The sequence below is a fragment of the Tamandua tetradactyla genome, chromosome 4 (genome assembly GCF_023851605.1).
Source record: "Tamandua tetradactyla isolate mTamTet1 chromosome 4, mTamTet1.pri, whole genome shotgun sequence".
NCBI classification, from domain to species: Eukaryota; Metazoa; Chordata; class Mammalia; order Pilosa; family Myrmecophagidae; genus Tamandua; species Tamandua tetradactyla.
In genome coordinates this window covers 14,299,765-14,310,891 of record NC_135330.1, presented here as the reverse complement: position 1 = coordinate 14,310,891, position 11,127 = coordinate 14,299,765, and the positions used below count along the sequence as shown (strand labels likewise).

Sequence of the window (11,127 nt, the reverse complement as noted above, 5' to 3'; positions counted from 1 at the left end):
AGAACAGCCAGAACAAGCCAAGTTCCAGCAACTTTTATTTTCATGGGTGGGAGACTCCCCACCAGGACATGCGGGAGGAGACGGGCGTTAGGGATCAGCTGTTAGGTCCTGTGCCCAGGGCCAGGACTGCTGCCTGGCGCCCACTCTCAATGCAGTCATTGACAGCAACCCCCTCATAGGAGGCTCCAGCCAGAGTCAGCGGCAGCCTTTGAGCAGCCAAGAACTGGAAAGCTGATTCTGGAAGGAAACGAGTGTTGTAGATGGGGGTCTGATTTGTTTGACCCTCTTCAGCCCAACTGCTTTCCCAACTTACCCAGTTTTTGCCAGTGGCCTAGTGTATACTGGGGGATGCAGTTCTGGGGAAAGAGCAGAGGATACAGGGAAAAGTTTATTATTGCTTCTCAGCCCTTAGGCGAGCATCCAGTGAAAAGTATACCAGTCCCTGCTTTCAAGACCTCTAACAGAGTTGCTGAGGGGAGTTTATCCTATCTCACCTTGTGTAGATGGACCAAACAGTAATTTGGTGGCTCCTTCAGTCCTAACTGTCTAGCAGCTGCTTCCTGTGCCTGCTCTTGGAACAGCTCTTGAGATAAGATGCAACCACTGGCCTCTAGTGTCTGTAGCCAGGAACCTCCCAGCATTACCTAGGAAAAATACAGCATTGACCAGCCTGGCCTTGCCTACTCTGTGAGACAGAGGAGCCCTTTGGAAGCCCCCACTAAGCAAAGCTTTCTCTTCTCACAGTCACTCTGAGGCCAGGAGGATTCCCATCCTGCTCAGGGAAGGCAACTGAGTCATACACAATTCCCAGGACACCTGGGTCTTCTGAGGATGGCACCAAATGTCCAAATCCCTGGAGAGAAGGAATAGATATGGGTCAGCAAGGAAGGGCTTCAGCTGAGCCCAGGTCTCCTTTTACCTTCTGCCTCATACCTGGACAGGCAGACGAGCTCCTCGGTACTGCAGATTCACCACAGCAACAGACACAGCAGTGATGGTCTTCAGGGCATGAGCCAGAGGTGCAGCCTCAGGAGGGAGCAGCTCGCTAAGCACTGGAGGAGATGAGGCAGAGGCCTGGCTCAGGGAAGCACGCACCCTACTCTTGGGATTACAATTCTGTATAGATGACCAGTTCAGGGCTAAGGTGTGGTCTTCCTGGCTCAGGGAGGTATAACTATGGCCTCCCCCTAAATGGGAAGAAGGAGCTACCTCATTTACCTGAAGCAGGAACAGCACTTATAACATGGTCAGCCTCCATGCTGCTATCTCCTAGAGACACCTGAGAGGATGGAAACATTTGAGGGATACAGAGATAATGTGAATTTTATGGATGAAGCAAGACTTCTGCTGCTTCACCTTCAGTTTTCCAGGTATTCAAATGGAATGAGTGGAAGGGAGAATACTGGGTGCTAATCTGAGATGAAACGATTGAGTGACTACATTGTCTGCACAAAAATCACTCCCCTGTACACACATAGGTGGACCAGATGGAGGCCAGTGTGGCCTCTCTGAAATGTTTTGTGGAGCTGGGTTGTTGCTTCCCCTATTTCTGAGCCATTTATAAGCATTTTCATTTTTACCTAAGTAGTTTAACCAGGGCAAGCAAGACTGGAGTTACACATAAGCAAGCCCAGGGGGGCTCCCCTACCTTCCAGCGCCCATCTGTCTGGAGGCTGAGCCCAGAGACTGGCTGGCCTCTGAGAACACTGACCCCCCTACTCATCAGGTGGGTGTCAAGGGCCTGGGGCAACATTTCCAGCCCCCCACGGAGTGTCCACTGGCTCCAGCGCTCAGCCCGTGCCTTTCGAATAAGTGCTGAATCTGGCTGTGGACTCCGCCCTGTAAAGGAGGAAACAGAAAATAACCATCAATCTAACATCCCTTGCTCCTAGTCCCTTACTCTGGCAGTCCTTAATATCCTCACCCCTTGAACCAATCACCCTCACCTGCCCCAAGCAACAGCCCCAGCAGTATGGAACGATGAGTTTGTTCAGCTTGGAAGAGACTGGGAAAGCAGGACCTGATGCTCAGTTCACGGCTGTTGCCTGCAAACACTCCACGGCAGAGACTGTCCATGGCTAGAGATGCAACCTTAAAGATGAGACTGGGACTGAGAGGCCAAGGAAAAAGCTGCACTGACTGACTTCTGCCTCTGCCTGGTAGGGAATAGGGGTGGGCTGGGATATGGGTTGGAGAGCATTCCCACTAACAGAAGATTGGGAAAAAAGTGAAGGCATTTATCACCAACACTGAGTTTTGGGGATTCCTAAAGATAATGGAAAGAAAGCATTCCCAAATGATTGGTCTGATGAGGAGAGGCTCTGCAACTGGTTTAAGAAGGGAGGGGTTTGGGGCCTCTGGGCAATGTCACCTCAGGTCCAAGGCGTCGCTGGGCAAAACTGTGCACAGTCTCATCAGCCTCTTTGCCCCGGGGCTTGGTCAACTCCCTCAGCCCAGCCCAGAACAGAGGTTTGGAGAAGGGGGGTGAAGGGCGGAATAGCCCCCTGCATGGAGGAAGGCACAGTGAGCCAGGAACTCCAGATTTACCTTCCCAGCTCCAGGGGATCATTTCCATTCATTTGGCCTCCTTATGCTGAGAGGGCTGACAGGAAGAGGTGGAAATGGAAGGGATCTAACAACAGGGACCAGAGTGGAAGGATGTGCGCAGTAAGGAAGTGGTAGTGTTACCTGAGGCCAGTGGGTAGGACATGCAGGGCGCCTCCTACATACAGGAACCTATTCTGAGCAGCCGGATGGTCTCCTTTGACAGGCAACACTTCCGAGTCCAAGCCAAGCTCAGAAACCTGCTCTCCATGTGCCCTCCGGAAGAGGAGAAACTAAGGTAAAGACTGAACCACCTGGTATACTCCCTTCCACTCTAGTCAAGCCTATCAAGGCTCCCACAACTATTCCAAGGCATTCCAGAAGCCTCTCACCATGAGCAGGGTCCGGGCTCCCAAGGCTCCAGCCGGCCGAATTCCCCGCGGTCCAAGTTCAAAGACAGCACCATTCGGCCCTTGGACTGAGCGGATCCAGCCTCCCAGACGCTTACTGCCCTCCACCAAAACGACCTGAAAAACAGGAGGGAGACACTGCAACACTGCCTACAGCTGCGGGGCGAGGAGCCTGGAGGGAGAGACCGCACATTCCGTGGGCCAGGAGCCACTTTTGCAGGAAACAGAAAAAGAGGTGGGAATCCCTGTAAAGGAAGCTCCTTCTGGCGCCGGAAGGGCACTCACCTTGGGGGGATAGGGAGCCCGACTCAGGTGGTAACTGGCGGCCAAGCCGCTGATGCCTCCGCCCAGTACGACCACGGTCCGGCTCATTGGGAAACCTACAGCACAGGGGGCGATACAGACAGGCCCAGGTGCACTCTGCTCCGAGGCCCCTCCAGTTTCGCGTTCCACCCCTGCTCCCTCATTGCTTTAAGGGAAACTGAGGCACCGCGCGCGGGGACAGGCTGGTGGGACAGTGAGGCCTCCTCCCCGGGGACTCACCCACAGGTAGGGAGGGACGTGAGAATGAAAGTAGAGGAGGAGGCTGGGCCTCAGCCTCAGGACCTCACCCCGCCAGCGCTTCGCGGGGAGGCGGATAAGGGACACACCCACGCTATCTGCCCTCACAGGACTCCGGGAAGCCGGCCAGCAGACAGCGCTCTGAGGCGCTCGCCTTCCCACACCTCACTTTGCCCAGCGCCTCAAGTCCGCTCCTCCCGCCCTTGCCCCGGCGGTCCAGACAGTCCCTCCGCCCACTCGTCCACTCAGTTCCCGCGGCCGGCACGTGACTCTGATCGCCTGTCTCCGGATTGGCGGGTTGTGGAAGGCCCCGGATCACACTCGCCAATGGAAACGCTGAACGTGAGGCGAACGACGGCAGCTCTGAGAAGCTGCTCGCCGGGGCTGAAAGTTAACCGTTTCGCTGCCAAGTAGGGAAGTGCAACTATATCTGGCACAGCCCTCCCCAGGGTCCCGGCGGCGAGAACTGAATCTCGGCTTTAGCATTACCCAGCTCTAGTTTCCCAGGCCTAACTAAGGGTGAGAACCCTGGAGGGAGGATCCCATGAGCTTTGGTTGTAGGGAGAGGAGCTAGGGATACTGCAGGCCTGCCCTCTGGGAGGCGGCTCCATAAACAGCTCCTTGATGTTAGCAACAGGCCGGGCCTACGGGAGCTAGGGCCGCCCAGCAACGTACCCAGTGTTTGTCAACAGGGGTCCTGGGTGCCTCGCCCTCGGGGGGGGGGGGGCACCCCCCATCACCAGCAATACCCGTCATTTCAGTGCCTGCATTCCTGGTCCAGGCCTCCCTGCAACTTCAGCAGTCTCCAGTTGGTCTTCCCTCTTTCCCTCCCAACACTAAACCTTCGCAGCTTGGGCATATGTCGTCACCAGTCCCCCACCCCACCCCCCACCCCCAGATTTGAGAGCCCCCCCCCCATCTGTTCAGAGAGGGATCTGGGGCCCGGTTCTATATCCCCAGCACCCAAGTATGAGTACAAATAAGGGCATCATTTTTTCTTAATAAATTTATTCACAAAAAGTGAGATTGCAGAGGGACTGAGGGCTGTACATGGGTAGGAGCCTGGTGAGCTCTGTCACTGGGGCTGGGAGACAAGGGAGCCTCCAGGTGGAAGGGTACTTTTTAATAAAAAAAATAATAGGACCTACAACCACTCCTCCCCCCTCCCCGATTAAAAAGACACAAAAATAGACGTCTCTGAGGTAAATGGGGAGCCAGGAGCTTCAGGGTGTTGAAAGGGTTTCACAGGTGTTGGAGGGTAAAGGGGAGTGTCACAGGCACCGGGGTGGCTCCTGCATCAGTTGGTAGAACAGCACGTAGCCCTCACTGGATGCCACCTGGTTTTCACTGACAGGGGAGACACTAGGAAGAATGGAGATAGGAAAGGGTGGCAATCAGTCCTGTTTATTCTCTCCGGTCCACAAGACTCAATCAGGAGCATCAAGGAAGAGATGGGGAGAGACCCCTTTAGCAGACACCCCGGGGCTTTGTAGAAGAGGGTGTCAGGGCTGCAGTGGGAATGGGGTAGGTTTAGGTAAGAGACTGTCCTCACCGAGAGTCATTGTAGACATGCCATCCAGTCTGGCACCTGCACAGGGCTGTGTAATGGCCATAGTGGACACTGCCAGAGTGGTTGCAAAGGGCATACAGCTGGTATATGGGGCTTCCTGCAGGGTCAGAAATTATGAAGTTCTACTCTCAGAGCTAGGTCTCCCGCTCCTGGGATTCCTTAGGACCTTCCCCACCAGACTCACCTGCTTTGTCACTGGCAAAGTCACCTAGGCTCAGTCGCTGCAACGGGAAGTCTACACCTACTGAACTTTTCTTGATGGAGCCACGGGAGGCAGAAAATCGATTCAGATCTAAGCCTTGGTTAAGGAGCATTTGGAAGGCAAAGGGCCTCTGAGGGAGACTGCTGTCCTCTCCACTGCTTCCCCTTAACACATAGGGGGAGCATGGTGGGGTAAGGAGGGCTGGCAGACTTTTCTTAGGAAAAACTCAATTCCCAAATCACCAGCCTCTGTCAACAAGAAGAGTGAGGGGAGAGAATAGATGGAAGGTATTCTAAGAGCAATAAGAATTTGAGATCAGGATACGGAGTACGAGGATTCGGGGGAATCTTTGTACTGTCAACTTTTTGGTACTTCGTGTTTTCTGTCGACATCGGTCACACACCTGAATAAATGTCAAATAGTGTTAGGTTAATGTGGTCCTCAACTCAATTGGCTTCTCTGACACCCCGACCCATATACAAATTTTCAATGCTCCCTGATCACGTTTGTATTCTCGGGGCCACTCCCTTTTGCCCTAGGAGTATAAGGATATTTCTTAGACTCCAGTACAAACCCAGACATGTGAAGAGTATTTCCTATACCAAGGCATCATGCAACTCCTTTTACCTACATGGAGTCCCCCAGATCTCCCTCCCTTACTATAACCCTTGTGAACTCCCACATACTGGGGCATTCTCCGACTCGAGCTCTTCTTCCTTGGTGAAAAGGCTGAAACAATCCCGTAGAGACACCTTTCCCCCAGCAAATCCTTTCTGGTGGGAGAGGGGAAGGAAGCGTCAGCACATCCTGAATTTCCTTTTCCAATTCTCAACAGTCCAGGCTTTAATCCTGCTCCAGTCACCCTCAGCGTTCCCTCCCACTTTCTGGGGGTGGGCAGGATTGGGTCACAGAACCCATATCCCATCTACCCCTGGAATCCTCTGGAGTCCCACCTTGGGGATGGGCAGGGACAGGTCACAAAAAACCTCGAAGGTCGTGGAGCGATACCCACAAGCCTGGCACTTGAGGCAACTTTTCAACTGGCCCACAAACAAGTCTAGACAGAAGCAAAAGGGTAGGAGAAAAAGTCAATGTTGGATGCCTGAGATGCTTTCTTGGATTCTCATCTCTCCTACCTTTTTGCCTGACCTTTCCTTTCCCACAACCAACCTCCTAACGGACTTTTCCCACCATTTCCACATTTTCATCATCCAGTCTTGTTCCCACACCCTTGGATAGTACCAATTTTTTCTCCCAAGTGTGCCTCCCACACACTAACTTCCCCCAATGTTTTGCCCCGCTCCATACCCACAATCTTGCTGTCCTCTCGCTCCAGGTAACGCTTCCACATTAGGTTGGCTCGGTCATCATCACTACCACAAATCAAGGGAGTGGAGAGCACCCATGAGACAGCAGGAACACTGGGTGCTCCAACACCACTGAAATGATCCATAGACTCCTATACCCCATCCAAGCCCCAGCTTCTTCCCTAAATTGCAAAGAAGAGTCAAAGGAGTAATGCTTCAGAGAACTTTCTGGGGAAATCCAAGTTGAGAGGAGAAGAAAGGAATGTAGACAAGGGAAAAACATGCTAGTTTCCTCCACCTGATTTCAAACCCTTTATGTCCTGTGTATAATGTCCTTCAATATGGTGGCATCCCTACCCCTATCTTCTGCCTCCATCCATACTCCCTCAGCCTCCCTCCTCTTACTTCCTTCTCCTGCTTTCTCTTCACTGTTTCTCAAACCATTTCCTAAGCTAAAAGGTTTCCCTGGACCCTGTAACCTCAATTGTCACTAGGTCAGTTTTGTGAAGGATGAATCTACTGATAAAATATTGGGGAGCGACCCTTACCTTAACTCAGGTTCTTCTAGCAGAGCCCCTCCTCGGCGGGGCAGAGAAGGAGCTGGGCTGTTTGCAAGGATTGGGGGAGCCCTGCGGCCTCGTCGGTTGATTTCCAGATGTAGCCGTTCCATGAGGAGCTTCAAGAACTCTTGGGCATCCTGCTGGCTATAGCCAGACAGAGAGTATGGGCAATGGAACATCTCCTAGTCCACAAACACTACTCCTGCCCAGATATTGGTCCCCACTTCCTAGAATAACCAGGCTCAGAAAAATGCTGCCAGGACCCTGCTTGACCCTACCCCCAGTCATGGCCAGAGAGAAATCCCATGCACTTCAGGTCTCCCACCTGTATCCAGAGAAGGAGGGAACATATTTCTGGAAGACAGCTCGGAATCGAGTGGGATTCACAGCTTCACAGGAGTCAGGGTGCCACAGGGCACCAATCACATCTGCAAAGGCTATTGGGGTAGGAGTGGGGAAGGAAGCAAAGTTTAATGATTGGAAGAGGCAAGCAAATGGAGGCTGAGAGGGTGGGAAGTAACCTCTAGGAAAGGAGAAAGGGGAAAAAGTTGGTACAACAGCCAGATTTAAGGGTTAGGGCCCAATAGCACTAGTCAATGGACCTGCAAGGGGCAGAGAAAAAGAGGCCTTGAAAGGAGGGAAAGTTGTTGACCCACCTTCAGTGAGTTCTTGGGCTCGGCTCCCACCAGGCACCTCTTGCCGGAAGTCTCTTCGTAGACAGAAGTCCCGAAGAGGCCGAGTGCTACTCAGACATTGTAGCACAGCATTCAGAAAGCACTAAGGAGCAGCAGGGACACTGCCATTATTTCTCCAGTTCTGGAAGCCTTAGAAGGGCTTCAGTTCTTTCCTTCCAAGTCCCTTCCCCAAGTCAGCTGATAAACCCAACACGTCCCCTATCCCCACTCCCAGCACTATTTCACAGTCCTTTCGGAGAGGAGGGGCAGAATAGCTCTCACCGTGTTCCCCAGATTTCGAAGGCCAACGTGACCAGAACCGAGAAGCAGTGTGTGATGAGCCTGGAAGGTCAGAGTACAGTTAGCAGGTTTCTACTCACTGCCTCCTCCACCCCTGGCTTGTTCACCTCCAAAACTTCACCCTTTTTTTCCCTCACTGGGTATTCTGGTTTCCCTACCTCAGTGGCCATGAGCAGTAAGCCCATCACAGCCGAATGTACCACGGACTCAGCCATGACTTTCCCACCTGTTCCCCACTTACTCCTTTGCCCAGCTAGCCTGCGTTGCAGCTCCTGGGGCAATTCCCCAAGCACTGGCATGGCTGCCCAGGTGCTCCCCACCCCCACCTTGCTGCCCCCAAGGCCTCCTCCTGCCCCCGTGGCCCCTTCTTGCACACTCTCCTGCTGGCTCCAACTGCAATCAGCCTAGCTCACTTAGCTCAGGAAATGGGCAACCACACTAGCTCAGATGTTCTGAGCCCGCCCCTCTTCAGCTCCAGAGATTAATTAAGCTTACGGAGAGTCTGTGGAGAGATGGTACAGCAAGGGAAAGGAAAAGCCTGGGGAACCAATGAAGAATTCCAAATAGTTGGGTTAATTCCCTAGGGACTAAAACAGCACTCCATCCTGGGAAGTCACAGACAACCCAAAATAGGGTCTATGAGGCATGAGGGTACTTAAGTAAGGGAGAGAAGATGGTCTAAACTGCTGTAACGAGGGGTTAAGAAATGAACTGGGGGGAAAAGGGAGACAGAGAAGCCATATTCTGAAACGTGAGAGCAAGGAGCAACATGGATGGAAGATCACAAACGCTGGCAAGTCCTCACCATCTTGTCATCCAAGTAGAAAGGCTCAGAGGGCCGGGTAGATATCACATGAAAGGAGCCATGGGAAGTAGGGGGCTCTGTCCGTATGCTGAGCAGGGTAGGGGGCCCAGGAAAGCCCCCAAGGCGGCGGAGAGAGGTGCTGCGTCTTAAAGTGGGTGGCTCAGGCCGGAGCGCCAAGCGGCTAAGTGCAGCCCCCAGCTCTCCGACACCACGGTGCCCTCCCAAGGCAATCCCCATTGGGCGCAAGTCCCCACTGCTCACAGACTTGGAACGAGCTAGGTTGGTCCGGGATGGGAGAGGCAGAGCCACAGTTGGGGGTGGTGAGCCAGGCAGGGGAACCCCATGATCTGCCCGAAGGGGGCCTCTTGGACGAAGGCCTGAGGTCCGTCCCCGTCCCAGCTCCAGTTTCTTCAGTCGATCATCAGTGGGACCTGGCCGGGGAGGCAGAGGTCGTAACATGGGGTTTGGTGCGGGGACAGGGTTGCGGCGTTCCTTGCTGCGGGCCCGAGAGGTAAGTGGTAGCTTGGATCCCACTCGGGGCTGGACATTAACAGGTGGCTCTCGGGTCCGGCCCAGGCGGTGCTCAGAGGCCTGGGGCATTGTGTACACCACAGGCTGGACCTGGGAGGAGAAGAGAAGGTCACCATTTGAGTAAGGAAGGACATAGGCAAATAGGCTCCCCTACTAGCCTATACCTACTCTGAGGGCAGGAACCATGTCTATCAGTCATTGTAATCCCAATACCTAGCACAGTGTTTGGCTCGTAGTAAAGACTTAATATCTATTGAGTAAAGAAATGAATAAATGAGAGCAGCCCACAACTTCGACCCTTTCTACAGGCCCCACCCCCTCCCTGAGGAATACAGCTTTATTGAAAAGCAAGTGATAGACCCAATCTCTGCTGTCTTTACACCCTGTAAGAACACCACAAGTGCCCCCACTGCTGGTTAGTCAAGTGGGAAATGCCCCGGGTCACTTAGAACCTCTGGTCAAATGGGGTGTAAATGCAAGGATAACTGTCCCCAAAATAGCATTCCACCCTCAAAAACCTGCCCCTTCAGACTGCAAAGGAAGCAGACTAAAAGGGGGACTCGCGATCCACGCCCTCCACACCACCCCTCCTCCCGAGCTCTGACATGGTGTCGGGGTCGAAATGGAGGACAGTGGTCGGGGTTGGAAGACTAACAACTCCTTGACCCCTAATCTCTGCACCTCTCCTACCCCAACTGGGCTTTAGCCGGGTCCGCCCCCCTCGAGGGCAGAAAGGCCGAGGCCGCTGATTGGCTACAGGGTCCGGCGGCATATTCCCCCGCAGTCCTGGTATGCTGTCCCGCCAGCCCAATTCTCCCAAGCCCCGCTGGGCCCCATCGTGCCTCTGCCTTTGTGGAGAGCGTCCTCTTGGGTCTGGGGCAGCCTTCCCTCAGCACCCCCCACACCATTATGCCCCAGCCGGTACCTGTCCCCCGGTGAGGTTGCGGGGGAGGCCAGCCAGGGCCAAGCCCCAGCTCACGGCCACCCCTTCCTACCCCCGTGCAGCCCCCCCGCGGGCCCGACTGCAGCTTTAGCTGCAGCTGTAGCCCAGACCGCTCCCGCCGCAGGCGCCGCCGCCATCTTTGTTGGTCCCGCCCAGCGCCCGGCTACCGGCTTCACCGCCTCTCAGAGCGTCTGCGCAACCACACCCAACCCACCCGCCGCGTCCTGGACGCTTGCGTGAGCCCGCCCCTTCGGCTCCGCGGCGGACACCATGGAAACGCAGCCAACGTTAGGACCTACAGTTTCCAATCCTGCAGCTTCTGAGGTACAGGCGCCGTCGCCCCATCCTGTGGCTCAAATGACTGTAGATCTGACAATCGTAGTATGGCCTCCGGGCTTGCAACACAGAGCCTGCCCGGATAGCAGCGGTGCCGGTGTGGGAAGCCGCAGGGCTGGGTCCGATCCGCAGACCAGCAGAGAAGCATCCAGCACTCAATATAAGGCTGGAAAGATCCTTGGAGGGCGGGGAGTGCTTGCCCTGCAAAACCATGCTTTAAGCTCCTTGCAGGCCAACGCAGTAGGGGGCGGCATGCCTCACAGGTTAAGAACAAAGGCAGACAGATCTCAGCAACAGGGAGAGCAGCAGATTTCCCTTAATTCCCCAACTACTGACCACAGCAGTGTTCATATCCCCCCTCTCTCAGGTCTTAGTTGTACAAGT

The 11,127-nt window shown here is 54.3% G+C and overlaps 3 protein-coding genes across 11 annotated transcripts in view; 1 reads left to right on the top strand and 2 right to left on the bottom strand.

Moving 5' to 3' along the window:
* Positions 1-18: 18 nt before the first annotated feature.
* Positions 19-3,787, bottom strand: PPOX (protoporphyrinogen oxidase). Of its 7 annotated transcripts, none has more exons than XM_077156671.1 (13): positions 3,680-3,787; positions 3,240-3,334; positions 2,937-3,071; positions 2,689-2,804; positions 2,372-2,504; positions 1,947-2,091; positions 1,649-1,839; positions 1,219-1,279; positions 934-1,052; positions 743-853; positions 495-644; positions 314-356; positions 19-237 (listed from the first exon to the last, which is right to left on the bottom strand). In XM_077156671.1, the coding sequence occupies exons 2-13, from the start codon at positions 3,324-3,326 to the stop codon at positions 95-97; spliced, it is 1,434 nt and encodes a 477-aa protein (XP_077012786.1). In that variant the 5' UTR covers positions 3,327-3,334; positions 3,680-3,787; the 3' UTR covers positions 19-94. The 7 variants fall into 7 exon arrangements, with proteins under 7 accessions (XP_077012786.1, XP_077012789.1, XP_077012784.1 ...); XM_077156674.1 differs by having other exon boundaries at positions 2,689-2,837; positions 3,566-3,780; XM_077156669.1 differs by having other exon boundaries at positions 3,498-3,779.
* Positions 3,788-4,503: 716 nt separating this feature from the next.
* Positions 4,504-10,887, bottom strand: USP21 (ubiquitin specific peptidase 21). Of its 3 annotated transcripts, none has more exons than XM_077156653.1 (13): positions 10,707-10,887; positions 8,934-9,554; positions 8,111-8,170; positions 7,811-7,931; positions 7,480-7,591; positions 7,143-7,298; positions 6,596-6,660; positions 6,241-6,344; positions 5,974-6,060; positions 5,612-5,690; positions 5,270-5,377; positions 5,068-5,182; positions 4,504-4,877 (listed from the first exon to the last, which is right to left on the bottom strand). In XM_077156653.1, the coding sequence occupies exons 2-13, from the start codon at positions 9,531-9,533 to the stop codon at positions 4,787-4,789; spliced, it is 1,698 nt and encodes a 565-aa protein (XP_077012768.1). In that variant the 5' UTR covers positions 9,534-9,554; positions 10,707-10,887; the 3' UTR covers positions 4,504-4,786. The 3 variants fall into 3 exon arrangements, with proteins under 3 accessions (XP_077012768.1, XP_077012765.1, XP_077012766.1); XM_077156650.1 differs by lacking the exon at positions 10,707-10,887 and adding an exon at positions 10,307-10,573; XM_077156651.1 differs by lacking the exon at positions 10,707-10,887 and adding an exon at positions 10,390-10,573.
* DEDD (death effector domain containing) overlaps positions 10,598-11,127 on the top strand; it is a 28,763-nt gene continuing 28,233 nt past the window's right edge. The window contains exon 1 of the mRNA XM_077156665.1: positions 10,598-10,731. The gene's annotated coding sequence lies outside the window, so the exon portion shown is untranslated. The remainder of the gene's footprint in view (positions 10,732-11,127) is intronic.